At 40.4% G+C, this 23,544-nt stretch overlaps 1 protein-coding gene across 9 annotated transcripts in view; it reads right to left on the minus strand.

Annotated features, from left to right (window-relative positions):
* Positions 1-22,309, minus strand: part of RAPGEF6 (Rap guanine nucleotide exchange factor 6) — a 146,003-nt gene extending 123,694 nt beyond the window's left edge. For 3 of the 9 annotated variants that reach the window (XM_083428780.1, XM_083428773.1, XM_083428774.1), the window contains exons 1-4: positions 20,333-22,308; positions 2,735-2,805; positions 2,209-2,265; positions 1,487-1,570 (exon numbers count right to left, since the gene is read on the minus strand). In XM_083428780.1, coding sequence (XP_083284906.1) covers positions 1,487-1,570; positions 2,209-2,265; positions 2,735-2,805; positions 20,333-20,401 — 281 coding nt within the window. In that variant the 5' untranslated portion in view covers positions 20,402-22,308. Of the gene's footprint in view, positions 1-1,486; positions 1,571-2,208; positions 2,266-2,734; positions 2,806-20,332 lie in introns of all 9 variants that reach the window. The other 6 variants (XM_083428781.1, XM_083428777.1, XM_083428775.1 and 3 more) reach the window with 4 other exon arrangements.
* Between the last annotated feature and the right edge of the window lie 1,235 nt (positions 22,310-23,544).

Here is a 23,544-nt window from a genome sequence, read left to right on the forward strand (position 1 = left end):
AGCTTTTCATTTTATCAGCTATGATATGGGGAGGCCCTGTGGTTTAGGGGTTGAGGGCATGATGTTTTGGTGGTTTCACTCCTATCTACAGGGCTAGTTTCTGAGAGTGACAGTGGGTCAAAGTATACAGAATGTGGTAATCTACTGTCACTTAAGGCCAAAGTGGCATGGACGATGTGGAGAGCCTTTTTTCAGCAACAGATAGTTTGCTATCTACCACCATTCCTGGACTGAGATAGCCTAGTCATGGTTATCCGTGCTCTAATAATCTCATGGCTAGACTACTGCAATTCACTCTGCCTGGGTCTGGTCTTGAAGACTGTTCAAAAAGTGCACCAGGTACAAAATGCAGCAACCAGAGTGTTGATGGGCTTTTGTGCACACAATCATGTGCCACTGGCTTTTAAAGATCTGTCAGTACATCACTGAGCCAAATTTCAAGGTGTTAGTTTAATATAAAGCCTTAAAGAGCTTGGGAAACTGTTACCTGAAGGAGCACCTCTTTTTATAATGCCCCATCTAGAACAGCTGGGGAGCAGAAAGGTGGCTGGGAGGTATAATCCAGTTTGAGGCACATGCTATACTCTGTTTTTGTTCACTCTATTTAGAATTTTAAGATGATGAAACCTAGTTTGCTGACTCAATGAATCTTTATGCAATAATTTAATTGCTACAAAAAGCAGCTACCTGAAAAACTCTTGTGGACAGTTCAACACAGCCTGGGTGCTACTGCATCAGAACAGCTCTACTACTATCTACCTTGTGATAAAGGATAAAAAATGTGGTGAAATTCATGCTATACAGAAAAGATAAATTCATATTCCCTAATAGGCAGAAGCTAATAATCATTTACTTCAATGTTCATAAGCAAACACAATTATCACTTCCAAAGATTAATGCTATCAAGGAAACCTAAATCAATTATTTTGAACGTGTATTCATTCATCTTGTCTAAGACATTATAGGACTGGGGGTGGGGCTATAAACTAGTAGCCCTGCTTTACATTTTCTACTCAGACAGAGTAAGGGCCATACACACTGCTCAAGAGAAAAAGTCGTGAATGGCGGCTAACATGTCAAACTATGCAAAGGATTTATGCTTACCTTTAACACAAAGGAAACAGGGAGCCATGCACAGAGCTTGCTGGTAACAACCACTAGCTCCCATTCAGACTCCCCATGTCTGACTTTAAAGGCAGAAAAGGAGTGAACAATGAGTACTCTTGGCAGTTATCCTTGGGGGAAATTTAAAGATGGATGGACCAAACAGGAAGAGAAACTGGAGGAAAATGTAGAGTTCATGCCAATTATCCAAGTTCAGAAACAATATCTGAACAGGAGGAGGAAAGATTTACCATATAGCTTATCAAAATAAGGTACTACATACTTGAAAATCTAGTGTTATAAAATATGTATTTAACTAGGCATCCAGTTTTATGGGTCCCCCCCCCCCCTGTACTAAAGAAGATGCTAACTTCTTACAAACCTGCAAGGTGGCAAAAACATGGAGTCCTTCATAAGCACAGATCCAGAAAGAAGAATATACCAGCATCTTGCAATAGTGTCTGAGCTAAAAAAAAGGAACAAGTATTAGCTACATCCTATCAGTGTGAAGTGCACTATATATCTAAAACATATAATCAAAGCTTTAAAAGCATGTCTTTCGCCATTCACTGCCCTATCTGGGCAAATTTAAAACATGAAAAGGAGAGCCTCTCAAATATATAGACGAAAGGGTTTTCCGTTTTTCGATGCGCTTCGCAGGACGAATTTCCCTATGGGCTTGCTTCGCAAGACGAAAATGTCTTGCGAGTCTTGAGATTTTTTTCCGCTCCCCACCCCCTTTTTCTAAGCCGCTAAACCGCTAATAGCCTTTTAGCAGCTAATCCGCTAATCCCTTAAGCCGCTAATAGCCACTAAACCGCTAATAGCGCTAAGCTGCTAAGCCGCTAATAGGGTTGCTTCGCAAGACGAAAAAACCGCTAGACGAAGAGACTCTTGGAACGAATTAATTTCGTCTTGCGAGGCACCACTGTACTGAAATGTTTTCATATGACTTATGCCAAAACCATAGAGAGTACACAGCAAAAATATGGGACTATTGCACAAGAATGTGTTTTATGAGCTATGTTAAGGAAATCTAAATAAATGTTAAACTGTCCTAGATGTATTAAATTTTCAATTTAGGTAATGGTGAAGTGCACTTACCAAAACAAAACTTGATTTCCATCGTACCTTTTGTAACGTGCACTGGAAGTCATAATTCTGAGAAAAAGAAATTCAGTATCATTATGAAGCATGCTTATCATATTTTGGATAATTGTGAACTATTAATTGCATACAGTTCTCTTTGCAATACCAGTGCTCAAGGAGGCAATAAATTAATATTCCCGCTTTATCATTGAGGAATTAAAGTTAAGAGAATTCGGTGTGCTGAGATTTAAACACAGATCCCCCAAGAATGAATACAATATTTAGAACCCCTGGACAAATTGTGATTATCATTTTCACATTACGATTTGTAGTCTTTTACTTTAACAACATGTCAGACTATATTTCACAATGCATCATACACAAGGTTCCATGCAGAAAATAGAGAACAAATGCTTTCTTACTTACAAAATCAGAAAGATTGATCTTACCTCAAGACAGTCAAGTATTGCAAGCCTGAATGCAAAGAATGCTCTCACCAGCATAGCCAAAATCACTTTTGCATTAGCCCAGCTGCTCTTACCTTAACTGATGCTCCCTGAGATGAGACAGTATGTCCATTCCATGAAGATAGTAGTAGATAGTATTTAATTCCTGAAAAGAATAAAATAAAATGTTATATTCAGCAACAGAATTTTGTGTAGTACATTAGTTAGTACAGTGTAATGGACAGGGTGCCAGTCTAGGGATAAAGAGGGAAGGGAAACCTAAATTTTATCAACAGTATGCCGACACCAGGTTGAAACTGGTTGTTCAAGAGTGCCTTTGAGAAAGACTTCTGTTCAAAACATATTGGATTCAATTTTTTAGTGTTTTTGTGTACCTGAAGGTCTCTTCCACTACAGGGCTCTGTTTATAGGAATGAAGGGAAAGAGAAGTTTACAAGTGATGGAAAAAGGTGACTTAAGCCACAATTAGATCACATACTTCACAACCCAAGGACAACAGAGCACAGGCTTAGGTAGCTTTTCACACTTGAACTTTGATTAAAATGTGGGTAGGGTGTGCCACTGATAAGCCATAATGGTATATCATCAGAAATTTGTTTAATTTACATATTATTGTAAACCACCTTATAATAATTTTTTCTAAAGGATATAATTCATTTTTTTTTAATTTAAAAATGTATTCAGTGGCATCAACATTGGCTTAATAACTTTTAGTTACATGGCAGACAGGAATACAAAGGATGTAACAAACACAAGAATGCTTCACCACTCATAAAACAAAGTCATGCTTGGATCACCAAGGAAAAGTTACTGCTTAAAATGCCATTTATCTTCTGTTGGTGTTAGCTAGTTGTCAGGGAGCTTATTAGTCAAAATGTGATTTAGAGCTCCAGTGGTGAATGGCTAAACACCTAAATCTCATGGGTTAGTCCTTTTCAGCATCTCTTTGTCAACTTGTTTTTCCTACCTAGAAATACTGCTGTCATAGAAAGATGCATTCACTTATGTTTTTAAATATACTGCATTAGCAAGTCTTCTCTGCAACTAGTGCATGAAGACAATTTGTTGCACTTTTAATGGGAACCTGGGACTTCAAATCTAGCAAAATTGTAAGCATCCATGCCCTGTCATAGAAGCCATGAAAATTTATATGGCCAGCTCCAAGAGACAGACAGCAATTTAGGGCCAGGATAACCAAGGACTGTCTCCTGCCATACAATGTGTCTGTCTTTTAAGATTTACCAGGAGCTCTATTGCCATCCCAAATCTGAGGTACATTTAGCAACAGCATGCAAGAGATGGCTTGGCCCAGTTTGTTGAATTCACTGTCCCGGTAGATCTGCCTGCCCTCCATATTACCTTTTTGTGGACTCCTCAATGCTTTTTCATTCTAACAAGTATTTCATTTAGCTGTTTAACTTCTAATTTAACTGGTATAAATTTCTGATTATAATCTACCATCCTGTGTCTGTCTGATGGACTGACAATCTGTTGGTTTTGTCTTTCAAAATATTGATAAATAGTCACTTTTTGTGGATGCTTTTTGTGGAAAATGTGGTATAAAATTTGACTTCAGTAAACAGAAACATTTTTTTTCCATAAGAGTGCCATTGTCAGTGCCACAAGCTCACAATCTATAAATATGCATAAATGTGTGTGTGTTTTTAATTTGGGACCTGATGTTCTAAATGACATTTTTCTTAGTTACATCTTCCATGCTAGAATTTCTCAGACAAAGTACTGGATGCTTAATTCAAAATTTGAGAGTGAAATTCATTCTACCACAATCTCCTTAGCATTGCCAGGAAGCAACACTGCAGTGACAGCAGAAGCCACAACTTGCAAAAATCCTGGAACTGTCTGCTTTGTAGATAGAGAAACCCCAGACTGCCTGGCCACTTCCTCCTGCCAACAATGCACTGACTTAACTATCTCAACAAGTCCTGTGTGCAGTTTGGACCCAGTCTAACTTTCGCTTTGTCTTCCTTTCACTGCACCTACTACTTTTTTCATCTTTTCAAACCACTCAGTGGGTCCCACTTCCTTTCAACACTTTTTTCTCATTACCTATATCCGTATTGCATTATTCCCCTCACCCCAAAACACAGCTTATAGAGCAGGGGTAGGCAACCTAAGGCCCATGGGCCGGATGCAGCCCAATTGCCTTCTCAGTCCGGCCTGTGGATGGTCTGGGAATCAGCGTGTCTTTACATGAGCAGAATGTGTGCTGTTATTTAAAATGCATCTCTGGGTTATTTGTGGGTCATAGGAATTCATTCTTTTTTTTTTCCAAAACATAGTCCGGCCCACCACAAGGGCTGAGGGACAGTGGACCGGCCCACAGCTGAAAAAGGTTGCTGACCCCTGTTATAGAGCTTTCTCATCTTAAGAACTGAAAAGTATGTCCCTGCAAGCTCCCAGTACCATGCTGTGGTTAAAATCTAGTCTCCTCTCCCTACGCTCTCTGCCCTTTTCCTCTTGCTCAACCTTCCCTCCTCACCTCACATTCCTCTTCTGCAGTCTGCTGCAGCTCTGCATCTAACAGGGTGCATGCCCTGAGCAGCAGATTGGGGGTGGCAAGCAGGGGTGCAGCATGGAAGAGAGGAGAAAAGCATGATGGCAGATCTCACCCAACCTCCCTGCCTCCCTGCTTGTGATAACCCTCTCCATCTCCACACTTCCCCTGTTGCTGCTCCCACGGGTATGGGCAGGACAGAAATGCTTTCTCCCCTTCACCATCATCTGCCCAATCACCACCCAGAAGTCTTGCCCCACTTCATGCCCCTAGACATCACTAAGAGAACGGGCTTCCTTCTCTCAGTGCCAGTGGGGAGGCGGGGAGGCACACACAAACCCACAGGCTTCTTTTACTTGGTTATGGTGGGGTAGGGAATAAAGTCTTCAGCACCCTCCCACCCCTGCTACTGAGAGAAGGAAGCCTGAATAGGATGGGTCACAAAGAGAAGAAAGACCAGAGTTTGAGAAGGAAGAATCAGTCACACCCTGACCTGCCTAGGCTCAGCCAATCAGGTGGCAGTGGCTCAGCAGCAGGCACTTCCACCCAGGCCTAAGAGGGAGGGATCGCCTAACGCCTGTTATTTCCTAACATCTTTCCTAGTTAATGCATAGTATACATAAAAAAACAAATTCATATACATACAAACAAGTATCACTGGTTTCAGAAGAATTCTATTCTAGTTAAACATGTTTAGGATCAGCCCAAAAAAGTGTTCCCTATTCCAGGGCACCAAATTATATGCACTGGAACTGTACTGCAAATAGTTATGCTACAAGAGTTGATGTTGCAAAGCAGCTAAGAAACTGAGCTATGCTTTGAATCAAACCTCTGCTCTAGTTTATAGATCATGCTAAGTCATCGTTAGTTAGTTGCTTCCAATGAATGAACAGATGACTCAGGCACTCTGCCCAGTCAGTCGCTTTTTGCTTCTAATCACTGCAAGCAGAAGCAATAAATAAGCCACGAAGCTTTGCTTGGCATTACATCTGAACCTGGATCATAGCTTGCTTCTCCTTAACAAGCCATGGTCAGCAACTGCTGTTCATACTTCATACACAAGTTTATTAGACATTAATGTACTGCTTCAAACAAATTTTAAATTTTGTGCTATTTAAGCAGCATCTGCTTATTACCACAATATTGTTCTACATCACTTTAGGATCTGATGACTGCTGCCCATAATTTCTCAGATTGTTTTAAAAACTAGTTCTAAAATATGACAATTCTATACATTTGAAGTACAAGATGAATTGTAGCTTGTGTGAGCCACCTAGTGGGAAGACCAAGCAACTTCATTCAACATTGACACCTGACAAAATGAAACCCTTAAAGAGCACTTTTTAAGAGAATGCCTCCATTAAACATATTAGAGTGGTGTCAATCAGTTATGCTTGGGAATAAGAACTGTGAGAGAGTTGGATAAAAACCACTGAAAAAAGAGCACCAACACATACAATATACAGTGCAGATTTACCCCCCTTTGATAAATCCTTCTCCCCATCCATGCTGGTCACCATTCAGTCCTATCAGTCCACCATTGTGGATCACAGGAAATTACATCTGTTCAAATGGCCGCTCAGGCCATGAAGCTTTCTGTGTCTTGGGCAAGTCTTGCTGAGACTGCAATCCTATGCGTGCATACTCTGGAGTAGGTATCACTGAATGCTTTTCTGCCAGGTTCCATTCAGGTCATACATACAATTGTCACAAAGAACACAGCCATACAGTAAGTGTCTAAACCAGGGTGGTCCAACACATGGCCTGAAAGCCACAAGCAGCCCACAATGCCTTTTTTGGCAGCCCTCAACATTTGACATCCTTCCCAGCCGCCTTTCCAAAGTCCAGTGCTATGGGAAGGAGGCATGAGGGATTTGACAGAATCCTAGAGTCCTTCTGCCTCCTTCCCAAAGCCTAGTTAGTACTTTCCCAGCTTTGAAAAGAAAATGGGGGAGGCTCTAGAACCCTTTCTTAGCCAGCTTTGGGTAGGAAGCAGAGGCTAAGGGGGCATTAACTTTTGGCCTTGCTTCCCCCCCTCTCCACACGCACAACAAGGTAATGTGCGGTCCATGAGTTCCGTATCATAGTACTTTTGCAGCACGCTTCGTATGAACCATACCACTATTTTTTGGTCTCAGTCTAACAATCCTCATGGGGTTTAAGATAATGCTATATACACACCCTGAGCTCCTTGCAGAAAATGCTGGATACAAACTATGACAAACAAAAAATAATAAATTGCCGTTTTTACGTTTTGTGTTTTTTCCACAGCAGTGCAGGAGCTTTCACATGATACTGAAGAAGGGAATATTGCATGAACCACCCATTAATCTCAAAGCCATACTGGAAAAAGTAAAACAATAAAAAGAAAAGAAAATTAAGTGATTCAAGCTGCTGAGGGTAGCTCTGAGGTACTTTATTAGGGCAACCATATCCAGGCTAACCATACTTAGTTCTGCTCTCAGTACAAGGATTAAGAGCCAGAGGGGGAAATGGGGGAATGTGTTAGAAGGCAACAAAAAGATGGAAGGGACAAAGCTCATTCTCTACAACACAGCTTTCAACTTCTTTTGAAGCTTCCACTGGCATAGGCCTGGATCCAGACTCTGCCTTACATGAACAGAAGGATCCCTTATAATCCAGCAGAAGAATCCTGTTCTGTCTTCCCTCCTCCACTGCAGTTTCTTATAACACCCTCCTCCAGGTGTTTGAGAGGCATAGGAAAGTTGGCATAAAATCACCTCCCCTGCCACCTTTCTGTCAATGGGGCCTGCTAACTGGAACTTCACTAAAGGAATGCTACTGCCAGCAACAGCAAGCTCTGAATCCAACCCATTGAGCAGTACACAGGCAGGTTTGTTTTTGCATTATTTGTTTGGATCTCAAGATTTCTATTTTGTACTGCAGGGTGCAGGGTCTACTGCAACCACAAAACAAACTCATTCTGAAGATTCTTCAACCATCTCCATACACAGAATCTCATACTGACTTTTGGCTTGGTACCAGTTGTACGTGACATTCACAACGAGCACTGTATTTGCAACTAGCTTGACCCTGTAGCATCCTGGTATACATCCCATGCCCTCAAGTTAGCTGAAGAGTCCCTTTTGAGTTCCTGTAGATTGTACAGTCATTGTGGTTATTAGGTTTAGTGACTGTTGGAACTTTACCATGTTAAAAACTGGATTTTGCCATTTTTCATTGTTATCAGCACTAAACACTGCAGTCCAAACAGGGTGATATCCCCACCCCCACTTTCATTCTACTGTACTAGTTTTTGTAGATCCACATATCAGTTTGTGCCCTAAGCTGTAACTCCTGTATTCTCTCTCATGGATGCAGTTGTGCTTCAATGTCAATCATGAATTTTATTGGTGTTTCCTTAAGTCCCTTTCTTTCCCATGAATTGAAGGCTGAGAACATTCTTGTACCATTATTGCTAAAAAAAAATGTTGTTGTTGTTGTCTTGCATATGTTCACTGTACTTCCTCTGCTCCTTTGTCAATTTAGACAGCAAGCTCATGAAAATTGATTTACTTTGTGGCAATTCATGCATATTTTTCCTACTGCTGGCGTCTGACACAGCTCTCCCTTTGCATGCTACGGTGTACATCTGCAAGCCTCCAGAATGTTTTAGTACAGTCTGTGTGGCAAAATTCTCAACTGCATCCTTATCTCTTCGTTGCATCATATCCACATTTTTGACAGTTAGCAGCAAGCATTTCTATTAGTTCTTGAGATATCTCATATGTTCTAGATAACTAGAAGTCTTTATAGTATTACACTGTCCTGCAGATTGAGTTTTTCCTTTATTTCTTTTGAGATTTATCGCAGGAGGATGCTGTACTTCCTAGTTTATTGCCTGGGATGTTTTCCTCTGCTATAATATATCTTAGGAACCTGCTCTTTCAAGGGAAGTATAACCCCATCCACAACACGGCATCTGCTTAATTCTCACACCCTAGAAGCACCAACCCACAGAACTTCCATCTTCTTGGGATTCAGCTTCAATTTATTACAGGTGGCACACTAGCCACTAGATTCCATGCCCTGCCTATATTCCTGATTTTTTGCCAGATATATTGATAAACTTTTATCATGCACATTGATGACACTTTATTAATAGCAATAATGCATCCCCTTCTTATCTTGTAAAGATAAGCTCCAACAGCTCCTTCCACCTTACCCAGTTTTGTGCTATGTTTTCAGTTTCAAAGTTCATAGGTGACAAATCTTCTATATTGCTCTGTAAGGGTTATGAGATATCCCACTCTGAAATCAAATATGGTCTGCTGAACCTTTTAAAAGAATTAAGGCTCCACAATGGAGCTTGTTAAACTCATCTTTCTTATGTACTAATGAAGGATGCTGAACTTTGCCTGAGACAAGAGATCAGGGGGAAGGGGAAAAGTCAAAAAGGTAAAATGAATAAATTAGTTAATTCACTATACACAAATTCAACACATGGATTCTTACATAAATATTAATCAAAAGCCTCCAAATTGCTGAGCATCTCCACATTTGGATCTCAGCTATATGTAAGTGCCAACTTCTATGACTAGTTTTAACATAAGAAAGCACATTGTAGTATACAATAAAAATGCATTCACACATATTATACATAAACATATATGCAGAGAACATTCTTCATATCACTAGTGAGGAACCTCAGGCTAAAATGCTTCCTCATTTCTTTCATCCACAATTCCTTCCCTTTCACAGAAGCATGAAGACTGAGGAAGCAATGACACTTCCAATGCAGGAAATCCAGAGCTAGCATATCCACAAAAACTGACTGCCCAGCTTCTTCCTGAAAAACGCCAAGCAGTCCTTTGAGTATTTACTTCTATCATTTGCAATTGTTCCGGTTGTATGCAAACCATGGTTTGACAAAATGTTGTCTTTTCTCAACTAAGATCATATGGAATGGAAAGGGAAAGTAGAGGGAAAGATCAGTTGTTTCTCACTTCTTGTTCACGTACACTGCACACCATGATTTGATACTGCATCTGAATTGTCACAGAGAGAAGATTATTGCTCTTTTCACTAATTGCAGCCCTTATTCTGACAGGATGATTTGAGTCTTAGCTAAAGCTTAATGACAAAAAACTTCTCAGCAAACTACTGAACATTTAAATATACTGTAAAATAGTAATTGTTAAGATCTTACAGGATTTAATCATAAACATGCATACAGAAACACGGTACTGTATAGCCTTCGGCATCTCCCACTAGCAGGTTTTACAGATACTGTACAGTATAATTACATGCTGTTGCTACTATATACCAGGTGTGAAATATAGGGCATATCCAGCCCTAGGTTTTGTCCATGGCCTTCAGCCTATGTTGCTGTGTGGGTATTTACCTAGCATAATTTTTTAAGAAGAGAAGCCCAGGATAAGGTTTTTCAAGTTGGGAGGGTGGATATGGCTTAAAGACCCTGATTTGATTGTCCCTGGTCATTATAGACCTTTGGGCTCGGAAGAACTAGTGTGATTCTCGAAAACGGACATAACTTACCCAGTCTGTCCTTCAGAAAATTTGAAGATGCTGTATATCCAGGTTATATCCAAAAGGAACCTTTATCAAAATACTCTTAGGCTACAAACAATGAAAGGAAACAAGATTCCAACAGGGCATTCAACCCATTTTGGAGGTAACTTCCACTCAAGCCAGGCAGCTGTGGGGAACCTTCAACTAAAGGTAAACCAGAGGAAGAGGATTTGAAGGGAGAGGCTGCTTGCCAAGACCATTTGCAGGTGTTAAAAGTGGAAGGACATCTGTTTCCAATGTTTACTAGCACACTGGCATCAGCAGGACTGAGAGGATGCCAGCACTACAGTCCTCAGGTGGAGGAAGAGGGATTTTCTGGCTATAGAAGGTGGGGTGTGTGGCTCTAATCTATTAGCAATCTAAATGATGCTGACGTATCATTTCAACTAGATAAAAGAGCATGTACATTCCAAAACAATTCAACACGATTTAGAGGCAAAAAAATATTTTAGGACTGTGTGGAAAATCAGTCAGAAAGAATATAATGTTTTTAAGTGTTTACTTCCCCTTTGCTTAATTTGAAGAGGCTGGAACCTATCTGATTTCCTTTACTTCCTGCTGAGGCCCACTTCTAAAAATAGTTCTTTTTTTTTTTTTTGCTGGAAATGTAGTAACCACATTGAAGGCTATGAAAATAAGTTTACTTCAGCACTTCAGGACCCTGGTCATAACTACTCTAAGAAAGCAAACTGCTCTTCTTGTACTACCACGAGTTCTGCATACTTGCAAAGAGCTCCTAGTAAGCCCCTTGGGTGTACAAAATATTTAGTATTCATTGATTACATAGATTAAAGTCATCCAGAGAAACCTGCAAAATGTTTTTCACTTAGAAATCAGATTTAGACAAGCAATTTATTAAGGAATATAAAACAGGCACAAAATTCTGCTTTAATTTTGCTTTTAAAAAACCCAGTAATTGATAACAAGAAATAGAAACCTAAAGACATGCTGAAAACTTGCTTCCTTTAAGCAATAAGCTTGGGATTGCACTAGGCCTTATCTACTGCAGTTGCATCCATCTTTTGGAGTCAGGATGCAGGATGCAGGTAAAAGCCACATAGAGTCAAACCACATCAGTAATGTTTTTATAAAAAAAAAAAACCTACTGTGATTATGTCCCAATAAAAGCCTGCTGGACTAAGAGAGTTTTCAACTGATGCCAAACTCTGAGTCAATGTCATTCATATATCTTGGGAGGTGGGGTGTTCCATAGGCAGGGTGCCACTGCAGAGTAAGTAGTCTCACTGGTTGTCACAGTAATACCTCTTGATGCAGAACAACCAGGTGGGCCTCGCCCATCCATCATATTACCAATTCTGTTTTAATCAATTTGGCATAACATAATGCCTCCAATTTCCCAATATGAGTTCGGGCCATTACCAAATGTTACATTTTCTACATGACTTGTGTGTAGCTTGTCATGTTGACATGGCAATCTACAAGAGGTCTGAATCTCTTTGGGACCTTTGGACCAAAAATTATGGTATCCAACCAAACCATAGTAACAACAATAAAAAAACAATATTTTTACAATGCAAACATTGAGAACAAACAGAAGAACCACTTGGCAACAAATGTTTAAAGTGGGGCACTGGTGGCAGTTTTTTCATACAGCCTGTTCTTGATTTCCGAAAAGGTCTGAAACAAGCTAAATCGTTTACTAATTATGTGTTATGTACTACAGAAGTTCCAAGTGTTTTGCATGTCTTAAGCAGATTTAGTGCTTTAAACTGATCACCTTAATTGGAAGAAAGCATGTTGTTCAGAACGCTATCCAGAGAATTTTAAACTGAAACCTATGATGAGAGGCACATGTATACTTTCTGGCTGAGATTCTGGTCTTAATCCTGTCTGTTCCGTAGAATGGAGCCCTAAACCAGGGTTCAGCAAACTTTTTCAGCAGAGGGACCACTGTCCCTCAAACCTTGTTATATTTCTTTTAAACCAAAAGCTGAGAATTTCAGAAGTGGACCATCTGACAGTTCCCACCACACTAAGCACAAAACTATGTGCTTATAGACAACAACCAGCCCACAGTCTAATTATTTCAGTACGGGGTGGGGTGAGAATCAGTTCTACTTGTTATGGAAGTCCCTGTTTCTCTGGGAAGTATATAGTGCCTTTGAGTCAGTTATTCAATACACTGTATTATAGGCAGAAGCAAAGCTTCTCTTACTTTAACAATCACTTATTGTCATAATACGATGACAATGTTTGTCACTAAGCTATGCTGTAACTGGTCAACACCTCACTGCCTATTAGCCATTGGCTGACCTACTGAGCAAATGATGCATCCTAAAGATTGCTTTAACTATGTAGACAGGTATCAAATAGCTCCATCAAGACTATTACCTTCATAACACAGGGAAGTGTAATCATTAAAGCATCTTTAATTTTAAAGCTTTCTTTTTCATGACATATGGGATGAAGGATAGCAAAGCTCCATTATAAGCATATATTCCATATAGAAAATAGGTTCACGATAGCTACTGAAATGTACAAATACATATAGAACCCAAAACATCCGTCATGAAGTTATGCAAAGGAAAGTCTTCCAAGGGATGTGCCCTATAATTCAGGACATCCTGACTCACTGGCTCAAATTTGCCAGCTGACTTTTATGACCTCTAGAACGGGAAGCCCTAACACAGGATTTGTCACAAACAAAACAGGATACAAGTGATAAAATATACCATTATCCCTACCTCACACTTCAGAAGAAAAACTTTTATATTAAAGGAAGCCAAAATTCAACTGAACACATTTTCATGTTGATTTTTAACCACACATTTGTAAATGCTCAAAACTATTTGGGCAGATAGGTTTTTCTGGAAACAACAGATGATTTATTTTAAAAGTAAATTATAAAAAGTTGCTTAATTAATATAGGTCATGGAGGGAAACAATTAGCTAAGACTAACTCCTTAGTGCACCTAAAAGATTTAAGCATGGAAGTTATTGGACCCATGAAAAAAAAAACCTCTACTTCAAAATACCAGTTATTTCTGGAAACAAGAAGCAGATGTTTTCCTCTGTTTGGCTCAGCTGTGCAACAGCACAACAGGCCTTTTGTTATGCTGTCAGCAAGAATTTTATTACAGCCTTTTTTACAGTGTTCATCACTAGGGAATCTGGATGCGTGGTACACTTTGTATATTAAAGGAGAATTCATAATAATGGCATAAACAGAAAACAACAGTTGCAGCCAGAGCAACTTTGTTAGTAGTCTTCCATGATTTTAAATAATGGGAGAAAGAGGGATTAGTCCTTCAAAAGAAAGAACCATGCAATAATCCACCAAAAAGGTATTTTAACAGGATGTGACAAAATAATTTCCAAAAATCAGAAAAGCTGCAACTCTGTTTTTTTGCAACAGAAAAGTAATTTCAAACGCAGTGTGCTCCAAAAGAGAAAGCCTAGCTGACATGTATTTATGTTCCCCATTATCATCTACTGTATACAGTATTATTTGAAATAGTAAAATAAAATTACATATTTTTAGAAGAAAGCAGCAAACAGTGGGAAGAATTCAGTGTTGCACTATTATGATAGTCCTCTCCATCTCCCCTCTCCTCTCCCTGCGTGTTATTTGAGGGGGCTGTCCCGACCCCTCAGATCTGAATTGGGAAGTGTGGAGAACACACAAGAGGAAGCCGCATTGCACTACCAGGATTTGTTGCACTGGCTCCTGCTGGCACAACTGTTTAGCTGAATACAGCCCCGTGTTTGTTTTCAATTTGTTTTGTTGTAAATAAGGAGAAAAGCATCCCATTACTTTTCCAGAGTTCTGTTCAGAAAATCCAAACCTCGGAACTCATCACTACAAAATTGAAGAAGTGAGTACCCACTGATGCTTTTCTGTTGCGAAGGAAAATAAGGATGATCAATAAATACTTCTTAACATTCTAATTTTTTTGGGACACCTTCTTAATAAACATTAGTCATAATTCACCAAAGTTAATTGTAAATCTGCATGCATTTTTTGTTACTTTTCATTCAATCAGTCCCAGTGCCAAATTACGTACTACTTTTACAACTTCACCATGCTCAAGTAGTAGCACATATCTTGTCAACAAGGGCAGAAGGCACTCTACTGTAATAAAAATTAATGAAAAAGTGTAAAATGCAGATTGTGTGTATGGAGGGGGTCTAGAGTCTAGTTCTTCCTCATAGTTAGTATTATATGATCAGCACTATCAATGCCAACAGTGATGAAAGAGCCTCTCCTCTACATCTACATTTGGTGTACCCTGCAGACAGAGGAATCAAACAGTGCAATACTAGCCATATACAGGTGAGGTATACAGAACTCACTCCCTAATAAGCATAGTTAGGATTTCTGTCCATGTCTCTTACAGCACAAGTCTATACATCCACAGATATAAGCCATATTAAGTTTAATAGGACTTACTCCAGGGTAAGTGTGTAGAGGATCAAAACCTGATCCTCTGCCCTCACAGAATAAATAAATCTTCCTACACCATTTTGAATACTGTTAATATATTTGTATTGTAAAAAATATGTTATCATTCATTCTATTAAACTGTGTATTATTTAAATAAAACTGAGCCAAAAATAGCCCCAATGTTACCTGCCATTAAACCCGTTTTCATATTTTAGTGAAATACAGCGAAGTTGCAGGTAATTTCAGGCCCTGCTTTCCATGCTGCCAGTGTACTTTATGATTAAAAATATTTCAAAAGATTTCCTACAAAATTGGCCTCAAGCAATAAAACATTGTCTTAAGTAGCCCAAAAATTTGCCGAGATTACAAAGTAGGCACTTCAAAGCACTTCAGTATAGGGACATATAGGGCTTCATTAGTTTAAGAACTTATCTACTATTACCCCCATCCCCCCAAAAATGCTCCAATGATATTTTAAAGATAAATATCACTCTTGTGGTAATTTCACACACATTCATGAAGTTTTCCATCTCTTTAAACATGAGCCAACATGTTAGCATATATGTTTTGCATATTGCACAGTTAAGAATTGGAACTCTACCAGAAAAACAAGAACTTACTCCTGAAGAAAAAATAATAATATGTAACACCTAGATGAATTTTAGTATCACACATTAAACCCTAAAGTAGACTAAACAATCATTCTATTTTAACAGGTTAAAGCAAGGTTAACTTATACCAACAGCAGTGCTTCTAATAGTAATGCATCTATCACTGATAATTATCACCTTAATTTGGGTAGAGACCTATGCATGAATGTGTTTGATTTACTCAATAGATTTTATGACAGTTATTACAAATAAAATTCCTAACTACATAATTACAAAAGGGATAACTGAAATGCCACAGATATTATTCCTATTATTGCACAATCTGTTATTATTTGAAGTTAAAACAGTGGTAAAACTGGCCAAGATATCTACCTATTTATCTGGCTTGTTTGTTTTTAATGTGCCAGTTTCCCACCTATCAACCACATAATGCTGAAGGGCAGAGGTAGCTCACATAGTGTCCTCCCAAAGTTGCTGGACTACAACTCCAATCATAAGAGAAACATGAGAAGAGCCCTGCTGGGTCAGGTCAGTGACCAAATAGCTGTCAAATCAACACACTCTTCCACCCAACCTCAGAGCTGGTGAAGGGACACAGATCACAACAAAGTTGTCAAGACAATCCTTACCCACCTTTACAGCTTCAAAGTTGGGAGAAAGGCTTGTTGTGTGTCAAAGTGCAGTGCCATACCCATCTTGTTAAATGTAACTGTTGAAGGCCAGCTAACCATCTTTCAAATATTAATGTTAGTTTGACCTCAGAAGCATACACTACCAATTCAGTTCTGTTACTCCAGGCAAACTATACACAGAATTACAATACACCATCAAAGAGGTCACAGTTTTAACTAAATATCCAATTTTACTGCTAAGAATGCTTACTGTAAGAATGCTTATTTTCTAAGCATTTTCTTTTTAAAGAAATGATTTGCTTCCGTTTTGCATGATAGCACTAAGGTCTGTGTGCTGGCCAAGATTCAAAGACCAAACTTCAAACTAAGGAACTGAGTACACCCCAAAGAATCTTCCTTTTTTTATTTGAATGGCAGACTCCCATTTCCTTTTTTCATCAGTTTCAAAAGAGGTTTTCCATGAGGACTTCTATTTGAGAAACACAAGCCCAAACCTTCTTAGGAGTAGAAAACTGCCTATGTGTTTATTTGGATCTAAGCCACTCATATTAACCCATATAATAAAAGCTTATGGGCCTTTGTATAACATTAAATACGTATGTTTTCCTTCTCTTCCCTCAGTGTAGCTGCAGTCTTCAATTAACTGTGGTTTATTGCTGTATCTGTGGCTAATATTTAACTATGGTTTACTGAAACAACCAGAATCATAGAACACAGTTTAAAGTTGGCTTGTTTGAATAAGCCATGGTTAAGACCAACTATGGCTTGTTGGGGTTTAGATGTAACAAGAAACTGCAAGAAGTTTAAAATGGAAGTAAAAGCTGCCCATTGCATCATTGCAGTCATAACAGAGAAAAAAAGGGAAATAATCCATGAGCCAGAGAATAATTCATCCAACACTAAATCATTTCCACATCACACTAAACCAAGCGCAACACAAACAAGCTAGAAGGAGTTGCAGTGAGCTTTGGGCTCACACATTCCCCAGACCCTTCCCACTCAACTAGGAGGAGTTCAGAAGATTTTGCTTCCACTTTCTTTTCAAAGTACTGGTAGCTTGTTTAATTGCTGCGGCAATATGAGATAGAAAACTTTTGCTTCTATTTTAAACCAAAGAAAGTTAATTATTATGACTGAACCTGGAGAAACTATAATCACCCTAAACCAGGCATCCCCAAACTCGGCCCTCCAGCTGTTTTGGGAATACAACTCCCATCATCCCTAGCTAACAGGATCAGTGGTCAGCGATGATGGGAATTGCAGTCCCAAAACAGCTATAGGGCTGAGTTTGGGTGTGCCTGACCTAAACCATGCTGTATTTACACACACACACACACACACACACATTAAAAAAAAAATAACAGAGCAAGCCAACTTCAAGTCATGGTTTACAATCCTGGCTTGTTCCCCTACACCAGCATGAGTCAATATTGTGTCCTCCAGATAGTATTTCTCTCTGTCAGATGTTAGGCTCTATTTAGATATTCACTATTTTGATATTCACCGCACTGGTGTACTTCTATATTCACAAAAGGAAAGCTCTATAAGAGAATAGTCACTACTATATATGTAGCATATTTTCATTTCCACAGGTATGTGGTAGCTTATTGCCTAGTTGAGGGAGATATTGAATAAGGAAACTTGAACAGAAGATGCTGAAGGAACTTTTATTTATTAAATCTTTTAACTACATTTGGCAGTACACCATTGATTTTATTTGTCTAAAAGCAGCAAATACAACAGTTCTTGTTATCAACCTACATAAAACCAAGCCTGAAATTCCTTTCAGGTCAATCAGCACCGAGGAAGAAATGACTGAAAAATGGTCAAGCCTGAATTTTGATTATCACCAACAAGTTTACATATGTGAAGTTATCACTTTGCATTGGAATTATTTTAATTATTCCAACACAGACCTGAATGGAAGAATATATAGATTTATCATTTTATACCACCACTACATTTTAGCACTTAAGTACCTGAACTGTTTCTAGCTTCAAGTTACCACTTACCTAAATACAGAGTTTTAGTGATCTAAGTTTTGATTTAACAATGCATATGTTCCACAAACTACCCAAAAGTAGTTAGTGACCCCAAGGTTCACATTCACACACACACCCTAATATCTGCAAACATATTTTGCTTATCTTTTATGAAACAGTGCAAGCTTCTTTATTTCTAGCAGGTCTCTTCAGTTAGTTAACACCATTGTAGACAGATGTAGCCTTTGGGTTTTCTGTTTTGGTTATAAACTTTCTTTTTTAAAAAAAACAAAGGGGGGGGTTGAATGGCAATCTCTGTAACTTGACTGCTGAATGCTCAAATAATCAGCAAGAAACTAAACAACACTAGCATCAGAAGTACTGGATTAATATGAATCCAGTTGCATCTGTTGCTACTATCCAAAGATGGTTAGCTCAATTTCCATCTCATCCCTTTAAAAGGTAACATGAAACAGGTAAAGAAACGTGCTCAGAACCTCATATACACATACTGGATAGAAATTAAAGATTATTCTTCTTAATCCTGACTATTCTTCAACTGAATTGGGAAAGAAGCATTTCCCATCAATTAGTTAAATATCCACTGGGATCCAAGTGCATTTATCAGGAAGTGGATACAACTGAAGGATGGCAAACCAGGGATAAGTACAAAATTAAAAACCAGAACAATTTAAAAAAACAACAACAACCAGTCTACCCTACAATCAATGATTCTTCCAAGTATGGTCTCCAAAGTAAAACCCAGTTCAGGAAACATAAAATGAAGTAATGTGAAACCTAGTTTCTTAGATCTGAATGTCAAAGTATTATAGAAAGACAAAATAGTGAGAAATGCACATGAGATTGATTAAGATTACTGGCAATGACTATTTTCTATGTCCTATTTCAACACATTTTCTAGAAGGCTCTTGTTCCAGGATTCTTTGCTAACCGAACTAGCAACAGAGAACAGATGCTTCCCTGTCTCAAAAAGAGCCAACTGTAGCATGGTTATCTTCCCATAGTGCCCCCCTCTCTCAACCACATATAATCACAGCAAGTATGATTCAAAAGACTCCATTCAGAACTTTTAACAAAAACATTCCCAGGCTGAGAATAAAATACAACAGCTAACAACAATGGCCTTGCATAATTTACATTAAACCCCAAGTATTACTGGTTACAGGTTAAGAGTTTTAATTACCACATCAGTGCTTAAGCATAACTACACTGCAACCCAATATCCACTACCCTAGGAATAAGTCCCATTAAACTCAATAGGACACTTCTGAGCAGACATGTGTACAACTACACATTAGATTTGCAACTTTCTACACACATGCTTTGTGAATAATTTATATGGGGATACAAAAGTATTTTAAACTAGGTGTCTAGATACCAATTTTAATCTTGAAGAACTATGTTTGAAAAATAAGTATCATTCAACTTTTACTGAGACACATCAACATCATGCAGCGTAAATTACTGTGTTTCTGAGACTAAGAGATTATGGTCTTAAGCACTGTAGCTCTTTAAAGTTCACAAAAGGCTACAGAAGGACTTTAAAGTGAAAAGGAGGGTATTCAACTCTCCTTTCTACAACTCTTGCAAAATTACCCAAAGTGTGTCACTGCATTTGTGTGTATAAGGAATGATTTAACACAAAACTATTTCCTACATGAACTGTATTCCTGTGGAAGAAATATGTTGTTTGTCACTTCTTAGGAATGTACATATAGACATGTATTTCACCCATACTTATGTCACAATCATGAAAGAACAACCAATAGGCATTTCTACCAGTGTATCCCACACTGCAAAACAAACATGCATGCTTTGTCACGTGTGCTGATACAATCCCAAATTCCGTGAGCAGTCGTAGATGGAAGCAAAAGTAGCCTAGATTGCTTATGTGAAGCAGCTCCAACATTTAGGCATAAAGAAACCAAGTGAAACATTTACAGAATAACATACCTCTTGAGTTCTTTCTGATGGCTTTTTCCGCAGTGCTTGTTTAATCCTGGGATCCACAAGAGATGTCATCCTATTACTCTTGTTATCCAGCTGTCCTAGTTCACAAAAGGTTTTTTTTTTTCCCCAAGTACAGCCAAACCCCCTTGTTACAACAATAATGGTCTTGAAGAGGTTGTGGTGGGTTTTTTTAAAAGTAATTCCAGACAACGGGCAAATCTGAGGAACTGAAAGGTTTCACGAAGATCTCAGCATCTCCAATACATATTCCGCATCCCCAGAGAGGTCCAACAGGGAAGAAAACATCCAGAGTTTCATCTCCTTCCAAGGTTTAGAAACTTTTTACAGCACGATCAAGGAATGAAAACAGTAGCCACACCGCTTCTTCTCTTCCAGCAGGGATCTTGGGAGCGGGATCCAAGAAAAGAACTCATAACGCCACAAGGTTCAAAGGAGGGAAATGTTTTGGAAAAGAGAAAGAGGGGAGTGTTTGTGGTTTCTGGAAGGAAAAAATGTTTGGAAGTCGGGTGGCCAAATTCTCCTCCAGAATCCGCGCCAAGGGAGAGCCGCCGGGGGGGGGGGGTCAGATTAAGCACATGGAGGGCTCGGGAAACCTGGCGAGAGGGTCAGTGGGGTGGGTGGGGGGAGGCATGGCCGAATCCAGGTGTTGGGAGGGGATGGGGTGGCTCAGCCATGGGGAAGAGGGAAGGACGGAGCGGGGAAGGCGAGCCAACGGATTCCAGAAATATGGAGGGCGGGGATGGGGGGGGGTGTTAAATCCGATGGTGAAATTTTAGGAGAAGGAATGGGAGGAGGGGAAAAGGGGTTGTGGCTGGGACTCCGCTCGTACAAACGGAAGCTTCGCTGCGACTTGCTAATTTGGGGCGGAGAGTGAAATGGGGGGGGGGGAGAGAGAAAGAAAAAAGATGTGGGGCGGGGAGGAGAGACGCTGGCTGACTGACCCGAGTGTGTGTGTGTGTGTGTGTGAAATTCTGTCACGCGGAGCAAGGAACACCCGTGTCAGCGGGGCAACGGGGGGGGGGGAGAGAAAGTGTCCGTTGAGGGCGTTGAAGCGACACAAACCGCTCTCCGTGGGGCGCGCAGGCACGTCGTCCGGCCAGGGGGTCCCGGGCTGGGTCCCCGTTCGCTCCCTTCCTCCCCTCAGCGGCGCGGTGCCCGCCCGGGGCTCCTCCAGGCTTCTCCCGCGGCTGCCCGAGGGGCGCGCGGCGCAGGCGGCGGCTGCTTCATCCTCCACAGGCGGAGGGAGTCCGCTCGTCCTTTCCCTCGTTCTCCTCCTCCTTCGGCTCGGGAGCGGGCGGGATACTTGCTGGGTTAGAAGTTACCGGCCAAAGTCTCCGGACTTTCTTCGGCCCGCCCGCTGCCTCTCGCTCACTCGTTCGCTCACAGGGACGTGGCTGGCTTTGCGGTTCTCGTCCTCTCAGGGACTGCTCATCCTTTGCGCGGGCGGGGGGTGAGGCGCACAAGTTCAACCGGCGACTGAAAACTTCCTCCGCTGCTTCTCCTTCTAGAGAAACAAAATGAGAGATAACCCACCGCCATTCGCCGAAATAAAAATTGGAGATAAAGGCATCCCTTCTCACACTCGCCACAAAAAACGCACCCGAGCCAGGGAGTTTTTCAGAAGGCGCGAAGGCGGGCGCCTTACACGGAGTATCAATTAGCGGAGGGAGGAGGTGGAGGAGGAGGAGTATAAGACTTTCGACTCCAGAATGGGCTGGTGGGAAAGGCGGGGCATGATATAGACCCCGCCCACAACCATTGCTCCTTCGTGGAATAGAGAATCATAGAAACTGAAAGGCTAGAGTAACACCATAGAGTTGGGACGTTACATACACACACCCTGGCTTCCGGTTCCATTTAGAATGTGGTAGCCGCGTAATATGTCTGCGTGGAAGCGAGCGGAGCACAGCCGCGCCTGCAATCGGTTGACCGCTGCTTTTGACTGAGGGAGCGGTGGCGGTGACAGTTAACCAGGATAACTCTTGCTGCAGAGCGTTGATAACTCATTCATAGCAACACCGTTGGCTGAATTTAGTGCACTTGAAATACCATTATTGTTGTTGTTGTATTTTTTTTTTTAATGCATATCGTGATAATACAAAACACCCATCTCAAAGTACAATATGGAGATACCCCCTAAGGCAGGCTTGGCCAATCTTGGCCCTCTAGCTGTTTTGGGACTACAACTCCCGTGATCCCTAGCTGACAGGACCAGTGGTCAGGGATGATGGGAATTGTAGTCCCAAAAACATCTGGCGGGCCAAGTTTGGCCACGCCTGACTAAAGCTATCTTGCAGGGTTGCTGTAAGCCACTACCTTGCTCCCTCAGTCCTCCTGTCTGCAATACGGGAATCCCTTAAAGATTATTGTAGTGCCTGGAGACAGATTGGTCTCTACAACCACAGTAGGCACTGTAACCAGTGCTTTTTTTCTTAAAAAAATAAATAAATTAGGGATACTCTCATTTTGACTCCAGAAAAGCACCATTGTCCAGTTCAAATTGGAGAAAATAAATAAATGGACAAAAGTACGAAGATTCACAAAATGTTTAGGGGTATGCATACCCCTGTGTCCCCCCAGAAAAAAAGCACTGACTAACTCTCCAACCACTCCTGAAGGCACACTCCACCATTCCCCCCACCCCCGAAACAAACGAATGCTAACAACAGCAGCAATATGGGGCTATTAACAGTGGCTGTGTGGCAGAGTTGTTGCAAACCACTATCAAAATGTGGGGGCACATTGCAGGGTTCTTGTAAGTAGCCTTTTTTCAGCACCATCCCTACCCCAAAAACGTAGCGTAGGAACAATGGCATTGCTGGGATGTGGAGATGTGAACAGTGATAAACTTACTCCTCAACCTCTGAAATGTTTGAATAATAGCATGACAGTGTTGTGGAAATATGAACAGTAGACTACAATGAAAGTTTGTTGTCATAAACTACTCTCAGCCGCAGCCTCCCCCACCCCTGCTTGCCCATCTCCAACAAGGCAAGAAGGCAAGGATATTTTAAAGCTTATTCTTCTTGTGAAGCAGAAAGCATTTACAGAGCAACTATTGGTGCTAAAAGTAATGGCGAAATCTGGTTGTCAAACTATCACTGTAGTCTGTCTATGTTCTCTTATAATGGCAATGGCACCCACCCACCTGAGACATGCTGGAACTGAGTTCCAACTGAAAAAGAGCCCTGCAT

Source organism: Podarcis tiliguerta (assembly GCF_965153285.1).
Source record: "Podarcis tiliguerta genome assembly, chromosome: 2".
Classification (NCBI taxonomy): Eukaryota; Metazoa; Chordata; class Lepidosauria; order Squamata; family Lacertidae; genus Podarcis; species Podarcis tiliguerta.